The 24,914-nt window shown below is 46.8% G+C and overlaps 1 protein-coding gene across 1 annotated transcript in view; it reads left to right on the top strand.

Moving 5' to 3' along the window:
• CNIH3 (cornichon family AMPA receptor auxiliary protein 3) overlaps positions 1–24,914 on the top strand; it is a 110,963-nt gene that overhangs the window by 29,239 nt on the left and 56,810 nt on the right. The window contains exon 2 of the mRNA XM_087424399.1: positions 20,756–20,824. Coding sequence (XP_087280525.1) covers positions 20,756–20,824 — 69 coding nt within the window. The remainder of the gene's footprint in view (positions 1–20,755; positions 20,825–24,914) is intronic.

The raw sequence follows: 24,914 nt of genomic DNA on the forward strand, positions 1-24,914 counted from the left end.
TAAACAGCTTTCTATTCACATGAGGCTTTAGAGGCCTTATAAACTCTCTTCTTGGAAGTAGAGGTCAGGAAAAGATTTGTGAGAACCCAGTTCCTGAGGTGGTACTTGAGGAGAAGTCTCCTCCGCTCTCTGGTGGAGCCCCCGAGCTGCCGGAAATCAGGCAGGGCCCCCGCCAAGCCCAGTTTAAGATCTGGGCTCTTTGGGCAAAGACGAGGAGGAAGGTATGGAGCCTGCGTGTTCAGTACAGACATTGGCTCCATGGGTCTTCTGGAGCACGTCCTCAGTACTCCATGGCTTGTTCAGATGGCGGTGGGCTGGGGTGAGAGAGAACGTGAGAGAGCGTGCACACACACACACACACACACACACATCAAGACTAATAAACACTGAGCCTGGTGCAGTGGGCAACTCTCTCTATGGTGTGGTTCGTTTGGTTGGAAGTGGTGAGTTTGGAGTGACAATAGAGGTAGAGAATCAGGTGAATAAAAAAAATTAACAGTAAAATAGCTTTGGGGGGGTATTTTCCTGATTATAAGAACGATTCATACTTATTGTAAAAATGCAGACAATACAGGAATGCTGTAAGGAAACCACCTAGTGATCACCTCTATAGGCGTCTGGTGACCAAACTTTCACGTATCTTTTTTTCTTTTTTGTGAGGAAGATCAGCCCTGAGCTAACACCCATGCTAATCCTCCTCTTTTTGCTGAGGAAGACCGACCCTGAGCTAACGTTTATTGGCAATCCTCCTCTTTTTTTTCCCCCCTTTTTCTCCCCAAAGCCCCAGTAGATAGTTGTATGTCATAGTTGCACATCCTTCTAGTCGCTGTATGTGGGACGCGGCCTCAGCATGGCCTGACAAGCAGTGCATTGGTGCGCACCTGGGATCCAAACCCGGGCCTCTAGTAGTGGAGTGTGAGCACTTAACCATTAAGCCATGGGGCCAGCCCCTCATGTATCTTTTTATGGACGCACACATGCATAATTTTACATAAATGGAATTATATAGAATTATATCATGCTTTCTTTCTTCTTTTTTTTTTTTTTTTGCTGAGGAAGATTGGCCCTGGGCGAACATCTGTGCCCATCTTCCTCTATTTTGTATGTGGGATGCCGCCACAGCATGGCTTGATGAGCAATGAGTAGGTTCACGCCCAGGATCTGAACCTGTGAACCCTGGGCCACCGAAGCGGAGTGTGCAAACTTAACCAGTATGCTACCAGGCTGGCCCCACAAATGCTTTTTTAAGATGTGTCTTGGTTTTAAATTTTTCTGCATCTTGCTTTTCTCACTACATAATAACTCAAGGAAGACCCTCTAAGTTCACTGGTATAGATCATATGCCGTGGATGGGATGTGTCACTGCTTACTCAGTCATTCTCTTATTGATGGGCATTTACTGTGTTTCAAGTTATTTACCACCTCAAACAGTGCTTGGACATCCATTTTTACCTAGTGTTGCCTTTATTTCAATGATCTAGATCCCTAGGAGGGGCATTGCTGGGTGAAGGAGGTGTGTTTTCATTAATAATAGGTATCATCAGATTGCTTTCCAAAGGCTGTATCAGTTCACATTTTCTTTTTCTTTTTTTTTTTTTTGAGGAAGATTAGACCTGAGCTAACACCTGTCACCAATCCTCCTCTTTTTGCGGAGGAAGATTGGCCCTGGGCTAACATCCATGTCCATCTTCCTCTACTTTATTTGGATGCTGCCACAGCATGGCTTTCATAAGTGGTGTGTAGGTCTGTGCCAGGGATCTGAACCTATGAACACTGGGCTCCCGAAGTGGAGCACACGCACTTAACCGCTGTGGCACCAGGCCGGCCCCTGACTGAGTCACACTTTTGTGTTGAGTTCTCAGCCACTATTGAGGGATGCTATGATAAGAAGTCTAATACTGAGCCATCCCTGATGGCCTAGTGGTTAAAGTTCGGTGCACTCTGCTTTGGCAGCCCAGGTTCAGTTCCTGGGCATGGAACCACAGCACTTGTCTGTCAGTAGCCGTGCTGTGGCAGTGGCTCACATAGAAGAGCTAGAAGGACCTACAACTGGAATATACAACTATGTACTGGGGCTTTGGGGAGAAAAAAAAAAAAAGAGGAAGGGGGCCGGCCTGGTGGTGCAAGGAGTTAAGTGCACACACTCCGCTGCGGTGGCCCGGGGTTCACTGGTTCGGATCCCGGGCGCGCACCGACGCACTGCTTGGCAAGCCATGCTGTGGTGGCGTCCCATATAAAGTGGAGGAAGATGGGCACGGATGTTAGCCCAGGGCCAGTCTTCCTCAGCAAAAAAAAAAAAGAAAGAAGGATTGGCAGATGTTAGAATAGTGTGATCTCCTCAAAAAAAAAAGAAAGAGGAAGATTGGCAACAGATGTTAGCTCAGGGCGAGTCTTTCCCAGTGGGGGGGGGGAAATCTAATATCTATTGCTGTGTTGTGTGTGTGTGTCCTCTATTGGTTAAAATATGTGCAGTACATACTTTTTAGATATGTCTGTGGGGATAGTTTGTTTCCTCTGAGGAACTGGTACCCTTTCTCTCTATGGATGTTGAGAATATATAACTGATCTCTCATTCCACTTTAGCTTCTGGGAAGCTTAGATCCAAATTTTCAAGCCAATTTTCAAATGTTCAAGTCAATTTTGGCATCCTAAGGTCTTCGTGTGTGTGTGTGTGTATTTCCTCCTCTCAACTTTTACATTTTATTCAAGCTTGAATTTTTTTCTGGATCTACTTTTTATTCTCAATTATTTTTCACTATTTTATAGTGAATATTTTATTCACTATAGTAAATATTTTATATTTACTATTTCATTTTGTAGTGACTATAGTGAACTATATTATTTTATAGTTCTGATAAGCCACCTGAAATAATTTTTTATAAGGTAGTGTATTCTTACATCCTCCTGAGTATGGGTAAATTCAGTTGGTTAATTAGTGGATCTGGAGGAGAGTACCTGGATGGAGGTTCCAAATCTTGGGACCTGCTGTGTGATTGATGGACACGTGACTGCATGTTGGATGGACACATGATTGCATGATGAATGGACATGTGACTGCATGATGGATGGACACGTGACTGCCCCTCAGGGAACTGCCCTCCTGTACACTGGATTCCCCCAGGGTGCCATCTTTAGTGCAGAGATAATGGGTCCTTCAGCATACACACACGCACCTAGGAAGACAGTGTCGGTTAGAAGGACGTCCTCCACTTTGTCTGCAACAAGAGCTGGGTGGGTGGTTGTGATCAACTAATGGAGTATTTATGAAAATATTTTGAGAAGTTTAAGATGCTTCATGTTTATTGGTGCATGCATTTAACATTTACTGCAAGCGCTGGGCCAGGGATGCAAAGACGGGTAAAGGCGTTCGTGCATCCTTTCAGGAGATATTATTGAGCAACTGCTGTGTGCCCGGCCCTGATCCAGGTGTTGGGGATGCACCTGTATGAGGAAAAACCTCAGTTTTTCCCTCCTGTTGTGTCTCCTTTACTACACGAAACACTTCACTTCTGATCTACAAATGTGTGGGGTTTTTCCCCACACCAAGCAATTCTCTGCCACACCAGCTGGGTGTCCTACAATTTAACTCAATTCTGACACTATCTGCCTGGAGATAGCATCAGACCCCACAGGTGAAGGGCTCAGTCCCACAAGACTGCACCCCACTACAGATGCCCGTTGAAAGTAGTAAGTCCCCAGGTCCCCCACAACTTCTGTCTGACTTAGCTACAGATTGGAGGTTCCCATGACCCTCTCCTCAGGTTTGATTAATTTGCTAGAGCAGCTCACAGAACTCAGGGGAGCACTTACATTTACCAGTTTATTAAAGAATCTGATAACGGATACAGATGAACAGCCAGATGAAGAGATACATAGGGTGAGATCTGGGAGAGCTCCGAGCACAGGAGCTTCTGTCCTTGTGGAGTTGGGCTGTGTCACCCTCTGGGTACATGGATGTGTTCACCAGCCTGGGAGCACTCCAAACTCTATACTGTTGGGATTTTATGGAAGCTTTCTCACGTGGGCACGATCAGTTATTAACTCATTTCCAGTCCCTCTCCCCTCTCTGAAGAGTGGGGGGGTGGGACTGAAAATTCTAAGCTTCTAATCATGGCTTGGTCTTTCTGGTGACCAGCCCCCATCCAGGAGCCATCCAGGAGCCCACCCAGAGTCGCCTCAATAGAATAAAAGATGCTCCTCCTGCTCTTATCGCTTAGGAATTTACAAGGGTTTTAGGAGCCCTGTGTCAGGATGGGGTCAAAGACAAATATTAGAACAAGAGATGCTCCTACTATTCTTATCACTTAGGAAATTACATGGGTTTTAGGAGCTCTGTGCCAGGAACGGGAGTAGAGACCAATATATATATATATTTTATTATCTCACAGCAGCAATGAACAAAACAGTGTGTCTTCTCCTGGAGCATCGCATCCTGTAACCCTGGGGCACTCATGACCTAACGGGATTGTTTGCATATGTATATGTGCTGGGACTCACTTTTGAGATCAAAGCTATGTTTTTGAATTAGGGTTTATAGATCTAAGTTACTATGTTAAAGATGTTTGTGTTTGCAAAGAGATTTACAGCTTTTTTCCCATTCTCCCAACACCATGGAATGGTATCTACAGGTCAAAGACTTGGTGATAAACTTGAGGATTGTGTCTGGAGTTCCCAAAGAAGCTAACATGCTGGGCTCTTATTGTCTGAAGGATGCCGCAGGTGGCGTGTTGTGATAACATTCTCTAAGTCACATAGAGCACGTGAGAGCTGGAGGGAGAGTCAGGTAGTTCTCAATGGCCCCGGCAGTGCCATCCTCCGGGTGTGACTTAGCAGATCTAGGGCAGGGCCTGTGCCCCGTGTATTGTGACAACTTCCCTAAGAAATCTGAAATGCTTCCCATCCCTGTTCCATATTCAGAAATGCTGATCCAATTGAATGCACTAATTGTGCATATGAGGAAACTGAGGCAGAAGGGGGCAAAGAGGTTGCCCACCATCACACAAGAGCGATCCCAATGTCATAGTCAAGATTGCCCAACGTCACAGTCAAGGGCAAAGTCAGGGTGCAAACTCAGGTACCTGACTCCCATGCAATACCCTTTCCGGGAACCCAGGCTGTTTACCTTGCGTGGACATAGAGAGAGTGAGGGTGGGGAGGTGGGGTGGTGCCGTGTGCTCGCTGTGAAGTTAACCATCCTGCTTTCTGCCCTGCTCTGGAAAGGGGGCCAGCAGGGGCATTTTGGTTTTATTCTCACTTGATACTGTAGTTGCTGCTCTTCTGTTCAAGTATTTTAATTATTCAATTTTTAGTGCCTGGCTCTGAAGACTTCCCAAAGCAGACGGTGCTATTTTAAAAGCCTTAGTAAACAAAGTGTGTAGGTATCCCCCTGGTGGGGGGTTTTTTCTGCAGGAAATCATTACGGGGGCATTTGCTACCAGAAGAGTCTTAGCAGCCCATGTAGGTTTCCACAGACAGCTACAGCTCGGCCTTCGGTTGCCAGATTCATTCATGGGTTTGTGCAGGTTTGGAGGAAACGGCTCCCACAAAATGGCTTTACGAGTGTTGGGGAAGAGAGAGAATCACCCTCCGCCCTTTCTCTTAAGGTTCTTATGGCTGGCCAAATAATTAAAAAACAGGTTAGCAGGAGAAAATAATACCAAGTTTAATAACATGTATATATGGGAGAAACCAGGGAAACTGAGTTTCTCAACAAAATGACAGAGATTCTCATCTTAAATACCATCTTCAGCTAAAGACAAAGGAGGATGTTGGGGGTGGGGAGGGAGACAGAAGGGAGACAGAAATCACAGTAATCAAGGCTATGCAGATTTAAGTCCTCTCCTTCTGTACTGATAAGAGTTTCCACAGATAAGGCCACACCTCCCCCCCTCCCAGTACAGAGAGGGAGATACCTTTACAAATGGAGATTTCCCTTATAAATGTAAATGTTTGTCTGACAACTCTTTTCAGGGTCACCTAGAAAATGTGGCCCGGGAGAGACAGAATTTTTGATAAGATGGGCTTGTTGGTGCCTTTCCTATTGTAACGTCTATTTTACGTTATATTACACCCATCATATGACAGTGGCTCCTTCCTGAATCAGGTCTTCTATGTTAAATTTTTTAGGCAGTTTGGGGGAGGTCAAATGTCCGTCAGAGAAAATAATCAAGGTAAAGAGATATATTTCAGAGTGGCCAATTTTGATCTCCCACAGGAGGAAGTGGTCTGCCCATTGGGCACATGGAGGCAGAGCTGAGCGCATTTAATTGATTTTTTCTTGGAGGTGGATTCTGCATTTGGTTTTGAGAGCTTGAATGCTACAGTCCAGCATTCAAGTCCTAGTACAAACCCTTCTAGACTGGGAAAGGAATTCTAAAGCCCCCAGGATGGTCCTCTCTAGGCTGTTCTTGGGCCACACAAATATTTGCATAGTCATTTTCATCTGACTTGCATATGATTTACATATGCTCACAGAGGCGAGTCTCTTCCAGGCAGTTTGCAAGTTGAAATTTCATTCCTTCTCTTTAGAGTTGCTGTTTCCTGACTCCTCATCTCCTGTCACATCTCCTGCCACTCCTGTCATTAAGTCCAGGGACCATGTCCTGTCTTCTATCTGCAGCTCCAAGCACAGCGCCTGACACAGTAGGTGCTTATTAAATACTCAGTGAACTCTGATCCCCTGAGTTGACTCAGCACAGCCTCAGATACTGGTGTTGGAGGAGACAAAAGGACCAATTAAAGTCCTAGAATTTCATAAAGAAAATAGAAAATAATATGAGTCTATCTTTGTGTTTTAGGGGCAAGGAAGGACTTAAAACTTGAAAAAGTATAAAACGTAAGGCAAAAATGGATTGATTTCCATTCAGTGAAGTATGCCACAGAGTTAATTAACAGGTGACAGATGAGAGAAGGGATTCAATATGTCTAACACTGGAAGAGAACTCACATCTATGACAAACTAGCAACAAGTCAGATCAAAAAGAAAAAAGACAACAATCCTGTAGAAAAATGGGCAGAGCAGCTAAGCAGGCAATGTATAGAAAAGGGAACCCAAAAGGCTAACTGTTATATGAAGAGAGCCTCTAACTGGAGAAATCCAAGTTAAAACAACAAAAAGGTCCCTGAAAACCTATCAGACTGCAAAACCTAGAAAGCTGAGTGCTGGCAGTTGTTGGCAGGGATGTGGGAGTGTAGCCAGTCGGGGAACACTTAGTTCTATTAAAGAAACCATAAATGCACAACCAAGCAGTTCCACTCCTAGGTATAAATCCCAAAGAAATTGCCACACCCATACCTAGGGGAGCATGCATGGGGGTTTGTAGCATTATTTGAGGTGAAAGGTCAGGTCAGTCTGGGTCTCACTGGGAGTATGGATAGGCGTGATGTAGTGGCTACACCCACGGAGCCCTTTACTGTGCTGCTGAGTGCAGAAGGCAAGGAAGAGAATGCGATACGAGCTAGGTAAGTTAAAAATATGTGCACACAATGGGCCAGCCTGGTGGCATAGCAGTTAAGTTCATGCATTCTACTTCCACGGCCTGGGGTTCGCTGGTTCAGATCCTGGGTGCCAACCTACTCACTGCTCATCATGCCATGCTGAGGTAGCATCCTACATGGAAGAGCTACAACTCTACAACTATGATACACAACAATGTACTGGGGCTTTGGGGAGAAAAAAGAAAAAGAGGAAAGTTGGCAACAGATGTTAGCGCAGGGCCCGTCTTCCTCAAAAAAAAAAGAAGTGCCAAAGAATTTGCTGTCATGTTTAAAAAAAAAATATGTACACACAAACATATACGCAGTTTGTAAGAACACAACAAAGAGAAAGATACACATTCAAAATAATCATCAATAATCACCTTGGATGGAGGGAAAAGGCTAAGGGGATAAAAGGAAATGAATGAATGAATGAATAAATACAATAAGAGAGGGCCTTAATAATGTGTTGTGAACTAAGCAGTATGGTTAATTCACCATCTGCCCCTGAGGATCTCAAAACAAACAAAAAGCAATGCACCACCACCAACTCCTAAAAACATAAGTTCTGGGGGGCTGGGCCGGTGGCATAGTGGTTAAGTTTGCTCATTCTGCTTCAGTGGCCCAGGGTTCGCCAGTTTGGGTCCTGGGTGCGGACCTATTCACATGCTGAGGGGGCATCCCACATAGAAGAGCTACAACTCTACAACTATGATACACAACTATGTACTGGGGCTTTGGGGAGAAAAAAAAAAAAAAAGAAAAAGAGGGACATTGGCAACAGATGTTAGCACAGGGCCAATCTTCCTCAGAAAACAAACAAACAAACAAACAAACAAACAAAAAACCCAAAAGAACCACTTAAGTTCTGGCCCAGAGCTCGGGAGCTCACTTTATGCACATTCTACCTTCAATTTGATTAAATAATTCACGTTCGCATTCAGAACAATCAACACCTTGCTTAATAGGCTGCTACTCTCAGAGGCTGTTGCTTTTTCTGAGTTAACACAAGAGAATGAAATAGAGGTGTTAAAGAAAAAATTATTCTGACACTTGTTAACGCAGTAAGGAAGATTTTATTCAAGACTATTGCAAAAGGGGAGAGAGATCGGACTCAATTCTGGATACAGCAAGGACAAGTGGGGATTTAGAGCCAACAGCAGGGTCAGGGGGTGGTAGGTGGAAAGTTACTAAGAGGAGACACCAAGTGGGGGGGATTTCTACTAAACTGACTTAACAGGGTTCTTGCTGAAGGCAGACTAGGGTGATCGGATATCAAGGGTGGGGATTCTCTCTCAGCTGACTTAGCAGGATTCTTGCTAAATCTAGACTCTGCAAGGATGGACATGGAAGCCCAAGGTGGAGGCCTGGGTGAGAAGAGGGCTCAGAAGGGCCTGACTGAAGTGTGGTCAAGGAGAGAGTCTCTGTCCTTGGTAAAGGGCAGCACCCCGTCTGCCTTGTTTTTGGTAGTATATCCAGATCCTACCACGGTGCCTGGCAAATGGGCGATGCTCAGTAAGAATTTTCAAGAATGAATAATGATGGATCTTCCTGGAAGATACTTTGGGGTGTGGGCGCCTCCCTGATGCACATCCACACTCATTTGTGTGCGTGCATCTCCCCAGAGCTTGGGCACTGCAGGAATTGGAGGAGCTTTTTTACTTATTTACTCAAAGGAGCAGAGGACATTGGAACCAGAAGGAGGAGCCATTCCAAGAGCCGTGTGGGAGGCTGAAGGCCGAGGCCTCAAAGGTGTCTGGAGGGTCACCAAACAGTTTGAGCCAGAAATTGCTCCTGAAGTCTCCTGTTTGAGAACCAAGGATGCCAGAGCGAGCACAAGCTGGGCGAGAGGCGGGGGAGCTGGGGCTGGGGACAGTTGCTTAGAGCAGCCTCTGTGGTTCTCGACTGACTGCTTGACTTGGTGGGCCATGGTGCTGGGTGGGCTGGCTGCATTGGGGGCTGGGTGGAGCAGGGGGCTGTGGCCTGACTGAGTGGGTCCTGGAAGGCCCCTGAATGCTACAGGCGGCTGCCCTCTGCCCACCCCTCCCTCACCGCGTGCATTCTTCCGAGTGGCTGCCTTGCCCACCCCAAGTCAGCGGAGTGTGTGGGCCTCCTCATCGGCCTCTCCTCTCTGGCTTTTACCCTGATGGGGATGGCTGCTGGCTGGGGCCAGGGACCACCCTGCTGAGTGTCAGCGGGAGCGAGTCAGCTGGGCCTGCTCTCTTGGCTTCCGTCCCAGAAGTGCATGGCTCTGGGGACGTCTTTGTTTTCTGTTAACTAGGTGGGGACCAGGGAAGCAACGTCAGAACCAGCTGTGTCTGTAGATTCTGGCAGCGACAATGGCAACTAACCTGTGTCCTGTGTTCCCCAATTTGTACTCATCATTAGGTCTAGCGACCGGTCTAGGGGCAGCGGATGCTTCCTTCCCAGCTCACCTGCTGATCCCAGCCTCCTTCCCAACATCCAGTGCTCAGTCTCCCACCTGGCACAGGATGGGCCCCGCTGCTTTCTCACCCACCCGTGTCCTCAGAGGGGCGCTGCTCTTGGCTCCTACCTACATCCTGCTGCCCCACTTTTTCCCTAAAGTGCCTGAGTTCTCCTGGACTCAGACTGTGTGATGTTCAAAGCCAGGGAGGGAGGAGAGTCAGAAGACCAGAGAGGTGGGGCGCAAACATCTGCATGATGGTAATGACTACAGTCATAAAAGTAGCAATTAATATTTATCATTACTCTGTGCTAGGCGTTGGCCCAGTGCTTTATGCACATTGTTTCATTTAATCCTCGCAGCAACAATATGAGGTAGGAACCGTTACTGTCTGCTCATTATACTGAAGGATGCTGAGGCTTGGAGAGGTTAAACAATTTGCCTGCAGCCACACAAATAAATGAGGTGGAGTTTGGATTTGAACTGAGATGTTCTGACTCAGAGGCATATGCTTAACCATTAGGCGATGTTGCAACTTTTATATAATGGTACTTTCCGCCTCCTCAGCCAGCATCCTCTTCATTTCTCTTTACTCTAATGCTATGGTCGATGTCACCTCATTTCACACGCGCACAAGCCAGTTGAGGTCGGGCTGGTTGCTGTCCCCATTTTATAGCTAAGGAAACCACAGCCTGGAGAAGTGAAGTGACATGCCCAAGGTCACATGGCTCGTCACTGGCAGGGGCAGGACTCACCTGAGACCTCCTCCAGGTGCAGGACTCTTCCTCTAAAGAGGCAGCCCCTGTCGTGAGGCAGGGAGGCGTGGAGAACACCTACTGGGTGTGGAGCCAATGGTGGCTCATTTGTGATGGTGTGAGGAGGGGCCTGTGGGGCATGCATTGGTGGGGATGGTGGATATGAGAGGGTTTAGGAAGATGTGACATAAGAATATCTGGGGACTGAGGGGCCAGGCATGGGGCTGTGGGTGGAGAAGCCAAGAACAGAAGGTGTGGCTGACAGAAGGGCTGGGTTTCCTTTTTCCCCTGACCAGCAGCCCTCCTCCTGCAGAGGCCAAGGAGCTCTCGACCTTTAAGTCTCTGCTTTGGAACTGGCCCAGCCCCATCCTTTTGTGAGGCCGGATCACACACTTTTTCCAGGTTATTTTAAGGCAGCTTCCTTCCTAAGACAAGCTCACCAACAGATGCCAAGATTCATGATGTTTTCTCACATTAGAATAGGACCCACTGGGACCATCACTCTGTCATGATCTTCTAACCAAGCCCCACTGGCCAGACCCAGCACTGCCCAGAGCCTGTGACAATCCCTGGTACTGGAGGATTGTGATGGTTAATTTTATGTGTCAACTTGGCTGGGCCATGGTGCCCAGATGTGTGGTCAGACATTATTCTGGATGTTTTTATGAAGGTGTTTTCGGATGAGATTAATATTTAAATCAGTGGGCTTTGAATAAAGCAGATTGCCCTCCATAATATGGGTGGGCCTCATCTAATCAGTTGATGGTCTGGAAAGAACAAAAGATGACCTCTCCTGAGCAAGAGGGAATTCTGCAGCAGACAGCCTTTGGACTTGTGCTACAACATCGGCTCTTCCTGTGTCTCCAGCCTGCCAGCAACCTTCAGATTTTGGACTTCTCAGCCTCTATAATTCCATGAACCAATTCCTCAAAATAAATCTCTTTCTCTATGTACACATCCTATTAGTTCTGTTTCTCTGGAGAACCCTGACTAACACAGAGGTGAAACGGGGTGAGGTTAGGCTCACAGCCCCTGTGCTGGTTCAAGGTTTATTTTCCTTTTCTAAGCTCTTGGCCGTATAGGGCTAAGCAGACAATTTATTTGATTGGGGGCCCATAGAAGGCCGGGCTCTGTGTGCTGAGCCTGCTGTGGCAACCCACACTGATGGGTGCCTTAATAACCCTCCTCACTCCCCTTACACAAAGGGGAGTCTGTGTGGCCCACTGGAGAAGCATACGGAAGAGAAGCAGAGAAGGTGAGTGCTGGTCTCGGCTCTGCCGCTTGTGCTGGGTGCCCTTGGACATCCTAATGACCCCTCATTCTCCTCGATGCTTCGTTTGGAAAGCGGGTCTCACACCTACTTGGGATGTTACATAAAATGAACATAAAATAAAATAAAACATGTGGAAACACTTCGGAAAATTTAAACCACCCTGTGACTCTGGGCGTTGCACTTTTTAGAGAAAGGGGTGAGCGGTGGGGTGGGTGTCCGAGACCCTGAATCGTTTTAGGTACCACATGGTAATGGGAGCTGAGCAAGGGCCGGAGAAGGAGTTGGTACCCATGAGTGGGGAGCAGATGCTTCTTTCTTAGGGGCTCAGGAGTGGCTTAGCAGACGCTTGTCTGTAGCAGTTTAGAATCAGAACAGAGACGTTAGGACTCACGTCTTCACCGGTGTCAGGCAAAACCAGGACTAATCATAAGCCATGTGTGTGTTACAGTCATGGTCATTCCCATCCCCCGTCTTTCTCCCACCTGGCGGAGCTCCTGAGCCTCAGAAGGGGCCCCAAGGCTTGGGCTGAGCTTTGAAGGAATTGTTCTTGTTGGGACAAGACGTGGAGAAGAAATAAAAAACCGGCTTCTTTCTAAATTAGAGGTATATTCTGAGCATGCCTTTTGGGGACTTACAGGAAGACTTGGGGTGAGTATAAAAGCCCGCCTCCCTGGGGAAGTATTTATTTTGAGTCACAAATGCTCCTGTCTGCTTCTTCCACAGTAACATTCATTGGTGTCACCAAAAGCCATTCCTTCCTGATCCCGTCTTAGGTCATAGCAGCAGCACTGTCAGATATTTTGCAAATGTTGTGGATTAGTTTCCCAGGGCTGCCTTAACAGATGACCACAAACCAGGTGGCTTGAAACAATGGGAATTTATTCTGTCACGGTTCTGGAGGAGGCTAGACATCTGAAGTCAAGGTGACAACAGGGCCCTGCTTCCTCTGAGAGCTCTGGGGAAGATCCTTCCTTGCGTCCTGGCTTCTGGTGGCTCCTGACAACCCTTGGTGCTCTAGGTTTGTAGCTGCATCACTCCCATCTCTGTGTGTCTTTCTCTGTCTCTTATAAGGACACTGTCACTGGGTTTAGTGCCTCTAACCTTGGAGGACCTCATTCTAGCTGATCACACCTGCAGGGATCCTATTTCCAAATAAGGTCACATTCTGAGGTTCCAGGTAGACTTGACTCTTAGGGGGACATTATTCAACCCACAACATGGAGAAATCGAGAGACATCTGCTCGGGTGGCCCCACTGATGGGAGTCTGAATGTAGACACGAGGGGAGGGAGTTGTCCCTGTTGGTGGATGATCAGCAGGCAGAAATTCTGGGGGGGGGCTCAGGCCATGGGATCTCCCAATTCCCAGGTGCTCACTGGGGTGGGGTACCCCAAATTCATCCTCTGGCCTCCTGGATCTGACTTGCCAGGGTACGTGATCTCTTCTCATATTGCCTCTGAATACTGACTTCTCGTTTGGGTGAATTAGCCGCCTCGCAGAAAGGACCTGAAAACCGTCAGCCCACCACCTGTTCCTCAGGTTGCATAGCTGACACTGGTTTCACACGGATTGACCTGTCTCTTCAATATCCCCTTGGTCACGTCCATCACAAGCAGCAAACACTCAGTTCTGCGAGTCGTGTAAAGGCCACATCCCCAGTGGAATGGGCGGGCTAAATGAGGTCTCGCCCACAGGTCTCCTTTGCGGAGCTGCGGTTGGATGAGTCCCACACAGGGGGATCCTTGGGTGGTCCTTGCTCTCCACCTCATCTCCTCCCAGTCTCTCTCCATCCCTGGGCTTCAGCTGCTATGGCCTTGCTGCACCTCACCCCTGCCAAACCCGTTCCCCCATTAGGGCCTCTGTAGCATAACTCCCTTCTCCTGGAACTTTCCATTTCCAGCTCCTGGACATTCAGGTCTCCCAGATGAAATGGCACCTCCTCAGAGAAGCCTTCCTTGACTGTGCCCCAATTCTATGCCTTCATTCACGCTGTTGTATTTTATTCACGCAGCCTTCCATTTTTAGAAATTTTTCTTGTTCATTTGCTGATTCTCTCCCCCGCCCCCGTCCTGATGATAACCTCTGTGGTGACATGACCTTCTCTTCTTGCTCACTGCTGTGTTCCGTAACCAAGAACAGGGCCAGGTGCATTGTGGGTGCCTGGTCAAGAGATTTTGGGGCATCTTCAGTAACTCATCTCTTTATTTTTACCCTTTCCAGTCACAGAGAGACAGCACACTGTGCTGGATGGAGCATCAGCTGATTCAGGATTCAGGGACACTGGTCCTGGTGTGGGCTGTCACTCACTCATTGTGCCACGTAGAGCTCTGGCTGGGGCTCGGTTTCCCAGACTGTACGCAAGGGGGACATCCCTATGCAGTGCATGGGGTTCTTGTGTAGATCGAATATTGCAGTAAGATAATGCAGTACACGTGCAAGATCGTGAGAGTTCAACCAGCTAAGACCTTTCAGAAACTGGAGGACACTGTGGAGCAAACACAGGGGAGAGAATGTTCCAGAGAAAAAGAGGCTTCTCCAAATGCTAGACTCTCTGATGGGGCAGCCCTGGGGACTCATTAGCTAATGGAGGTTGAGATTTCAATCATTTCTTACTCTTCCAGGAAGGTTTTTGCCATAGCACAGCGTGGTTATTTTTAGCAAAATAACTGTTTCAGACAAGCAAGGTAACTTTTAATTTCTTGATTATAAATGCTATGGGCCTAAAGAAGAAAGGCTTCTTGAGACGCTTTTTAGAGTATTTCTATAATTCCTCGCCTCTTGAGGTGGGTCCAGGCTGCTCCCCCACCCTGGTGTTGAGGCCCATGGGGCCGAGGCTGTCTAGACCTAGGGCAGACTCAGCATGGCTGACATTGCTACGGGAGGCCGCTAGTCCCTGGTGAGTCCCCTCAGAGGGGGCTTCTGTTGGCTGGTGAATCATTGCTTCATGATCCTGTGATTGGGGTGGGGCTGGGGTCTGGGGGGCAGCTGGAGGGTCTGGGGCAGGACCTTTAGGGATGAGTTAGCTTAAGCCTATTGGTGGCAGGGACAGGGCTCAGTGTTCGTAGAAACAGCTTCACATCGAGTGTTCCTCTGCATGTGGCTCCCTTCCTGTCTGGACTTCTCTGCCGCCTCCCCTGGCCCCTGGCTCTGCCTCCCTGGAGCCTCCAGCCTAGAACATCACTAGGTCCTGGTGTCTGACCTTCTCTCTCCCTCTCGTGCGGCGTCTCCTGCAAAACCCCTGATTTCCCATCCCAGTGCCTGGCCTTTGCACCGCTTCTCCAGGCGTGGCCCAGCCCCAGGCACGGTCAGAGATGACCTGGCTCTCTAGAACGTCCGATATACAGCCTGTGGAAGAATTGTTTCTCTTGCTTTGTTTCTGCTGTTCTGCTGAAGACCTTTCCAGCCTTTTCTGTGCTCACTCAAACCTCCATCTCCAGTTTGATGAGAAAACAAGGTGGGGAGACGCCCTATCCTTTTCCCTCCCTAACAAGGGAGGGAAAGTGGAACAGAAAATGAGGGTGGCTCTGAATATAAATTCCACCTGTAAATTTGATGAGTTGGGTGAAATGGGCCAGTTCCTTAAAGTCACAAACTATCAAAGCTCTTGTAATAAGACATAGATTGCCTGAATAGTCCTAAATCTATTAAAGAAATTGAATTTGTAGTTTAAACCTTCTCATAAAGAAAACTCCAGGTTTTAGAAAAAAACATATGAGAAAATCATTGTGGCTTTAAGCGTTCACAGATCCAACGCTAAAAGTACGATCCATAAAAGAAAAACCGATAAATTGGATAAACTGATGTATCAAAATGAGAAACTTTGGCTCTGAGAAACATACTGTTGAGATGAAGGGGCTGGCCTGGTGGCGTAGCGGTTAAGTTCGCGCTTTTTTCTTCGGCAGCCCAGGGTTTGCCAGTTCGGATGCTGGGTGCAGACCTACTCACCACTCATCGAGCCATGCTGAGGCAGTGTCCCACGTACAAGTACTAGAAGGACCTACAACTAGGATATACAACTATGTACTGGGGCTCTGGGGAGAAAAAAGAAAAAGAGGAAGATGGGTAACAGATGTTAGCTCAGGGCCAATCTTCCTAAAAAAAAAAAAAGATTCCTTACAGGTTATTAAGCAGAGGTGGTGATGCACAATTAACCTTATTTAAAAAGAAGAAGAAGAATGAAGAGATAAGCCACAGGATAGAAGAAAATATTTGCAAATTATGTATCTGACAAAGGAATTGTATCCAGAATATATAAAGAACTCTCAAAAATTATCAATAAGAAAACAAACAGCTGAATTGAAAGAAAAAGATGTCAAATGATTTGAACACATGCTTCACTAAAGAAGATATTCAGATGGCAGTTAAACCCATGAAAAGATGTTCAACATCACTAGTCATTCGAGAAGTACAAATTAAAACAGTGAATTTTACTGTATGTAAATTTAAAAATAAATTTTAAGAAACGGGTGGGATTTGAAGGGATTTTATCATTGGATCAGCAGTTAAAGTTCGCCTCGTACTGTCAGATGCTGGGCTCCATGGCTAGCAGCTCAGAGAAGCTAGCCTGTGCGTACAGCTCAACTGAACTGGCCGCCCTTGGATCGTGGCATCATCCTTATGCTTGTCACGCTCCCAGTCATCCCGGATTTTAATGACTCGGCTCCACATAGAAGCCTGCAGCCCCCAGAGGGTTACGCTCTGCTGTGCTGCCTGTGTCTTCTGTTCTCAGACACCAGTCAGGAGGCTGGGACTCGGAAACTCTGAATTCGTGCTAAGAAGAGGGTAACCTAAACCTCACCCCTTCTGGGAGGCTTTGCTCTGGTTTCACAGGGACAGTTGCTCACCCTATATGTCCTTGAAATCCTTCCTTCCTTCTCTCTGTCTTGCGGGCAGGATAACGTAATGGTCACTGCATAGGTTTTAGTGTCACAGATGCCTTGGTTGGAATCCTGGCACTAGAGCAGTGATCTTGGGAAAGTAATGTAACCCCTTTTGGTCTCAGTTTCTTCATCTCTAACATGGGGACAATAACGGTACCTACCACATGGGGTGGCCGCAGGATTAAATAGTGAAAAGCACGGACAGCATGTAGCCCAATGCCTGACATAGTGAGCACGTGATAACTGGTAGCCGTTATTATAATCATCTTAACTGTAGCCCTTATCACGTTGTAATGCAATGATCTGTGTACATGCGTGTCTCCCCGATAGACCAGAACTTGATGGGGACAGGAGCTGTATCTGGTTGATTTTGTATCTCCAGGGGCTGGCCCAGTGTCTCTGTGTAAGAGATGCTCACTGAACGTCAAGTGAGTGGATGGGTTAATTAGTGAGTAGTTACTGGGGGTGGGGGTGCTGAAAGCCTTTATCCTTGTGTCTATTGCCATCATCGTCATCAGAAAGCACCCATGAAGTACCTGTCATCTCATGGAGCTCAAAGGCAGAAGCTACACTTCCGAGCCTTCCTTTCATCACGCCTTCCTCCAGGTCGGGAGGTTGCCTGCCCTCAGCCTAGCCCGGCAGCTCGGAATCCCCGGGGCTCCTGTCTTCTTGCTTCAAGCACCAGCTGCCTCTGTTCCCTTCAGTCCAGACTCGCCTCCCCCCACCTATCCAGGGACACGGGCACAGGTCAGGGCTCGGGATGGGACCTGTACGGGTCCGTCTTCAGTCCCAGCCACGATGTGGGGGCTGGACTCCTGTCCTCCGTGGGCCCCCAGCCTCTTGGGGAGCTTATATGTGGAGCACCAAGAGTTATGGGGTTTCAGTTGACGGGGTCAAAATATGGTGACTTGTCTTCCTAAGTGAGTGAATGATAAGCCCAAGGATTGCTGATGCCAGCCTTAGGGGAGCTAGGAATAGCGAGCTCCGGGCTCTGCTGTTGGTCCTGCTCAGTTTACATTTACATCAGGGCGAATGTGGATATGGATATTGATGACCTTATGTTCATTAGGATTTGTAGTTGGGAGATAGATCCTGGCTCAACAGATTGGACCGAAAAGGGATAAAGGTCAGTTCCTGTGCTTAGGCCCCCCCAAAATCCAACAATGTGCATGCAGAATGAGGTGCACTGAGCTCTACTGAAAGCACATGAAAAAGACACAGGGCTTTTAGGCAATGCAAGGTCAATATGAAGCCAGGGATGTGATGTGGCCACAAAAGAGCTAATGCAATCAGGTTATGTTAACAGAGGCATAAGCTACAGAACAGAGGAGGTGAGTGATACTTTTACTCTCTGTGCCAGCTGACTTCATCTTGAATATGGTGTTTAGTTCTGACAGTCACATTTTAGTATGCACATTTAATACAACCTGTAACATCAGTGGAGGGCAATCGGGATGACGAGGCAGCTTAGCGCCAGTTTATGTAAATAATAGTTGGAGAGACTTAGCTTGAAGCAGACAGATTTGCGGGGGTCATGATAGCAGAAAATACTTAAAGGTAGCAGAAAATACTTTAAATACTTTAAAAATACTTAAAATACTTCCTTGTGGAAGAGTGATTTAACCCATCTTACGTGCCTCTAAAGCAGTGCTGTACAATAGAACTTTCCGTGAGAAGGAAAATGTTTTATATCTGGGCTATTTAATAGCTACTAGACAGCTGTGATTTTCTGAGCAATTAAAATGTGGCTATGAACTGAATTTTTAATTTAATTTTAGCTAATTAAAATTAAATAGCCAATGGTGGCTACTGAATTGGATGGTGCAGTTCTAGAGGGCAAATGAAAAAATAGACCAGGGGATGGCAAATTTTTTCTGTCAAGGGTAAGAAAGTAACTATTTTGGGCTTTGCAGGCCATATGGTGTCTGTTGCAACTACTCAACTCTGCTGTTGCAGTGCAAAAGTATACATAATATATAAAAGAATTAATATGTCTGTGTTCCAATAAAACTTGATTTATGGAAACATTCGAATATAATATAATTTTTACATGTCACACAATATTATTTTTCTTTCGATTTTTTTCAACGATTTTAAAAGTGTGAAAGCATTCTTAGCTCTCAGATTGTACAAAAATGGGTAGCTGGCTGGGTTTTGCCTGCAGGCTGTAGTTTGCTGACCCTGGCTTAGACTCTGGGTGGAAGCCTTGGGGAGTGTGTAAGTTCAATGAAGGAAGGCAAGGATTGATTAGAGGTAGCCAGAAATGGACTGAGCATCCTCCATAAGTGATGAGTTTCTTGATCCTAAAAGGTTCAAGTACAGGCTGGATAATTAACTATCTGGCAAGGGATGATATAGAAATGTGTCTGTTTAATACAAGTTATACTAGAATTTTCCCCAATTCTATAGGAGTATTGAAAGCAGAATGACGTGTGACTGCTTTAAAATTATACCTGCTTTGTAGAGGGAAGCAAGTTGTTTTTCCTCACTGCATCCTTACTCTCAGCCCCATGTTGCTGGAGCGAGGGCACTTAGGGGTGGTGTGCGGGCTTCATCGAGTCAGCAGTTCTGCCAAGTGTTCAGGGACCCCTGGCATGTGCCTTTGTGGGGAAGTTGGTTATGTCCATTTATGTGCAGCCCAGGAGAGACAATGCTGAGAGTCATACCCTAAGAGAGGACACTCCACTGGCCAAATACCACCTTGTTCTGTCATTGAGCCCCCCTTCTGGGGACAAGGTGACTGGGATTAGGAAGTTAGTTCTTTCTGTGGATGTGCCATGTCTCCTTCGGTGATTGCCAAAGGTTACCTCCAACATTCTCCCCTCCAGACAAAAGGGGAAACTGTTGCTCTCGGGGGAGCTCGGAGTCTCTGTCCAGAATGAACTTGAGGACCCAAGCCCAATGGACCAGGCTGTCCAGCCTGTGAATTGCTCGAGATAGGGTTATTGCTATTACTGTCAACTCTGCTTTCCTGTTTTTCTCTTTTCCCTTTTGCTTGACTTCTGTCCACTTTATTTCCAATCAGCATCTCTGCCAAAATAAACAAAAATAAAAAATAAACAGCCCTGGGCCAGCCCCGGTGGTCTAGTGGTTAAGTTCTGCGCGCTCTGCTTCGACGGCCCAGGTTCAGTTCCCGAGCGTGGACCTACACCACTCATCTATCAGTGGCCATGCTGTGGTGGCGGCTCACATACAAAAAGAGGAAGATTGGCAGCGGAAGTTAGCTCAGGGTGACTCTTCCTCAGCAAGAAAAATAAGTAAATAAATAAATAAACAGCCCTTCCTGTAAGCAGAGGAGCTGACAGTGCTGATTTGAAGTTTAAATTCTTTGTGCCTTGATCCAGACTCCAACCCGCCCTCACCACACTAGAGTTTTCTCTACATCTTTGTCAAGCACAGAAAACTTAAAAAATTTATTGTGGGGATTTTTTTATTGAGATATATTTGACACACAACATTGTGTAAGTTTAAGGTCTACACCATATTCATGTGATACATTTATATTGCAACGTGGTTGCCGTTGTAGTGTTGGCTAACACCTCTATCCCGTCACAGAATTATCATTTCTTCTAGTGTTGGGAACAGTTAAGATCTAGTCTCTTAGCAAGTTTAATGTTTATAATGTAGTTTTGTTGTCTATAACCACTGCACTGTGTATTAGGTCTCCAGGACTTATCTACTAGTTGGAAGTATGTACTTTTTAAACAACATCTCTCCCATTCACTATTTTGGGGATTTTTAACCATAAAGAGAACTAGACAGAAAGTACAGTCAACCCCAAGTGTCCATCACCAGCTTCGACAGCGACCAACTCCTGGCCAGTCTTGGGTCATCTATGCCTCTTTCTGCCTCCTGCGTTATTTTGGAGCAAATCTACAGAAAGCTTTTGACGTGCTGTACTGATTCACCTTTGCGCTAATGTCTCGATTCTGTGTATTCTGTTTCAGATAATTGCCTTTGATGAGTTAAGAACGGATTTTAAGAGCCCCATAGACCAGTGCAACCCTGTCCATGCGGTAAGTAGTGGGTGCTGGTGATGGGTAGGGTGTTGTCACCACAGGCCACCCAGGGCCTGTGAAGGAAGGCGAGGTTTCGATAAGTAGGATGAGTGAAAAGCATGCTCGGCGCTGATTGGACCTCCATGCCTGGCTCAAGGTTGTCGAGGAGACTTCTCACTCTTGAGGCCTGCTGAGGTCTCAACTTATCTTGCAAGTCAAGTGTGACAGTCCCACGAACCCGGGTGGGAAGGGTCTGCTGTACTGTGGCTGTTGAGTTCTCAAGGCCTCTTGTTGGTGTTTTTTGGTTACACATCCTTGAAACAAAGAGAGAGGCTCCATGTTGGCCAACATATTGGCAGGGTATTGGAGCATCCTTAGTGGTCATCCCCACTCTGCACTTGGCCAGGTTTCCCAAGGGAGACTTGCCGAGTGGGTTGATGTACAAAGCTCCTAGGCCCACATCTACCACCTGTGAAGCATTCATCTTGATGGGCTCCATGGGCCAGAGGTCAGCTCGCCTCCCACTGGGGACTCAGATGCCCTCTGGTTGTCTGGTCCAGGTTCAGCACATGAGGGCCCCCCACCCCAGCATGCACTGCTCCTAGAGTCTTACTGCTGCATCTTCCTTGTCCGCCCGTGCATGCTGCCCTCCCATCCGCCCTGGAATGGATGTAGAAAGAGGCCTTGCTGCGGGGAGGGGAGGAGGACGTCACTCCTGCTGAGTGGGGTGGGTGTTGGCTGTCTGCCTCTCTGGTCAGTGCAGCCCCTGTCCCAGAGCCAGGGACCAACCGTGCGTGTGGACAGAGCCTTTTCCCAACTCCAGAGCAGCCTGCTGGGCTCACAGGACGGAGCCCACGCAGTTCACTCGAGTGTGTCTCTCAGTCTCTACTCACCGGCCTGCGTTTAGCTGAATTCCTTCCAGGCCCTGATTTCCAGTGCTAAGGCGAGTTTTGTTTGAATTGCTCTGTTGATATTTTCAGCCCCAAGTTGTAGAGAGAACATCACCCTCTCCTAGGATGATACCATCTTAACCTGGAAGGTAGTGACAAGCACAAAGAGCTTTGTTCTCCTTAGCTGCAGGCTCCCTGAAGAAGGATATGCTCTTAGTGGGGGTACCATTTGGTGGGCCAGTCTTCAGTGGCCCCCTCTGTAAAGTAGAGGCTTATTACTGGGGTTGTAATTTTTTTGAGTTTTTACCATGTGCTAGGAACTTTGTATATGTAATCTGTAATTGTCGTAACTGCCACACAAGCATCACTGACCCAACGTATAGACTCTTATCCAAGGAATCATAGCTTGTGAGTGCTGAAGTCAAGATTGGAACCCAGCTCTCCCTGTCTCCAAGCCTGCGTTCTTACCATTGACTCAACGTTGTCTCTTTAAGAGAATTGATTTTATAATACCTGAGGCCCCCTTTGGCATCAAATTCTTTGATTCTATGAAATAGAGCCAAACTCTTTCCAAGTCAACTGTGTAAAGCAGAATTCTGTTGCAAGTTGAAAGAATCCCTAAGATCCACTGGTAAACTTGCTATAGCTTGTGAAACTGATCATTATTAAAATCCATTTTGTTTCCATCTGCCAGCCCCCTACCCAGCTGTGATAACTTGGCTCCGCCAGGCCTGAAAGGGTTGCACCCTGGGCCTCATTTCTTCCTGGATGTTTTTGTGTTTGGCACCAACGTTACACACTTGGCTCGTCCATATCGACGAGGTGCACGGCGCTGTTCTTGTCCGAGGGAGTGCTTCCATTCTGGAATGCCAGGGAAGTCCAGAGCCCACTTTCCTCCCTCCCGGTAGTCTGGGCTCAAATTAGAAAGCAGCTCACTTAGAACACCCAGAGCCTTCTTGTATGATCCCAGGGTGAACGCTAGCGAAGAAGTGGGTCCTGCTGCTTAATTCCATCACACAAGTTCACCACTGGGTTGTAGATGATTGGAGAAACCATGAGACATTTTCAGGGAGCCCGTTTCCATCTCACCATGGCAAGAACAGAGAAAATCCGGACTAGCACAAGTTCCCCAGGGAGCTTCTATGAAAGGTCAGAGCAAGGATAGAACTGCACACAGTCGGTGCTCAGTAATTATTTGTTCACGAAAGAATGAATGGATATTGAAGGGCGAAGCTGTGTAGCATGGATCTCAACCATTTACTCCTATTATTAAAGCTACACTTTTAATTAGTTAATGAATTAATTAAGTAGCCGGGGCCCGGAAGGCCAGACATCTCAAGAACACACTGAAGCCACTAGGGAAAGGATTCTTGTCTGAGATTTAAAAAAAAAAAACCCATAAAAACTGTAAATGGAAGCGTGTTAGACACATTTTCCCAGTTCTTACGATGTTACTCCCTGGCAGGAAGTTAAACGCTTTGATGCCTCTTTTAACTCATATTCAAGCTCTTTGGGCCTCTGTAGAGCCCCTGGAGCAGCACTTCAAGATCAGGTGGCTTGAAAAAGCTGCTTCACTGGTTGGTAACTCCAGCTTTGGAAGACTTGTGTTACAAGTGATTGCTGATCGGTATCATGCTTTTCTAAATGAGTGTGCCTGGGTCCACTGGTTCTTTGGATTTAAGATCCCCTAAAGCTCCAAATATTGCCGGACCCTCTGGGTGGACCCCTTCCAGCTGGGCATTCAATATCACTGTGAAGTAGGGAGAGATGTTGTCCTTCAGAGGCTCTGGCTTGCCAGGAAGGAGCTAGTGTGTGTCCTGTACCACCCTCTTGCCTGCCTGGTATCTCACACCTTTTCCCATTATCCTCCATTTAGGCAGCCTCCATGCCCAGCTGTGGTGTGTGTTTGTGTGTGTACATGCGTGCGTGTGTTCAGGAGGACGTGGTCTGTCTTCCTAGCCACGTGGACGCTAATTCGTCCTGATGTGGGCTCTTTCCTCTGGGCTTAAAGGATGCACAGGAATCACTATATTTATGATTCAGTTAGGGAAATTGAAGTGTCCCAGCCACCTGTTTTCTCCAGATCCATGAGGAATCTCATTGCCTCGGTAATGAAGCACCGGGAGATGCCACAGCTGTGTTCCCAGTAGCTTCAGAAATCGAGAGAGTCACGCAGGGAAAAGAGAGGCAGCATTTAGTGTGTGATGTGAGCATTATCACCTGCCCAGCCACAGGGCATCTTCCCTTAGCAGGGAGCCAGATTCCAGAGATGGACTTCAACGTCTTGAAAAGTGTTAGCCCGGGGGCGCTGCTGGTGTCTAATTTGGTGGGGGAGATTGCTCCCTCTAAATACACTCACTTTAGAAAAATAATACTGACGGGCAGAGAACTTCCCTAACTTAGACACTAATTAGGGCACGTATGCCCTTCAAGCCCTGAGTGGGAGGGCTGACTGCGGGCTTTAGGACACTCAGTGAATGCATGGTGTACCTTCTGCACTTTGAGCATCTTACGGGTACGTGGAGGCTGAGAGGGACTTTGCCTGTAGAAAAAAGTACAGAAACCTTTCCTGGCCTGAGAGGGAAGCTGAACCCCTGCCGTTTGCTGGGAGAATTTTAAGAGCAGATGACTTCAACAAGGTAGATGGAAAAAAGCCAGAAACTCTTTTCTTCTTTCAGCTTTATTGAGATATAATTGATATACAGCGCTGTGTAAGTTTAAGGTATATAGCATAATGACTTACATATATTGCAAATGATTACCACAAGTTTAGTTAGCATCCATCACCTCATATAGATACAAAAAGGAAAAAAAAAGAAAAAAGATTTTTTTTCCCTTGTGATGAGTTTTAGGATTTAATCTCTTAGCAACTTCCAAACATGCCACACAGCAGTGTTAACTATAGTCACCATGCTGTAAATTATACCCCCAGTACTTATTTATCTTATAACTGGAAATTTGTACCTTTGTCCACCTTCATCCAGTTCTCCCTCCCCACCGCCACCTCTGGTAACCGCAAATCTAATCTCTTTTTCTATGAGTTTATTTCTTTCTTTCTTTTAGATTCCACATGTAAGTGAGATCATACAGTATGTCGTTCTCTGTCTGACTTATTTTACTTAGCATAATGCCCTCAGGGTCCATCCATGTTGTTGCAAATGGCAGGATTTCCTCATTTTTTATGGCCAAATAGTATTCCATTGTGTGTATATGTATAT

This window comes from Ceratotherium simum, chromosome 36 (assembly GCF_057802395.1).
Source record: "Ceratotherium simum simum isolate JZ-2026a chromosome 36, ASM5780239v1, whole genome shotgun sequence".
Taxonomy (NCBI): Eukaryota; Metazoa; Chordata; class Mammalia; order Perissodactyla; family Rhinocerotidae; genus Ceratotherium; species Ceratotherium simum.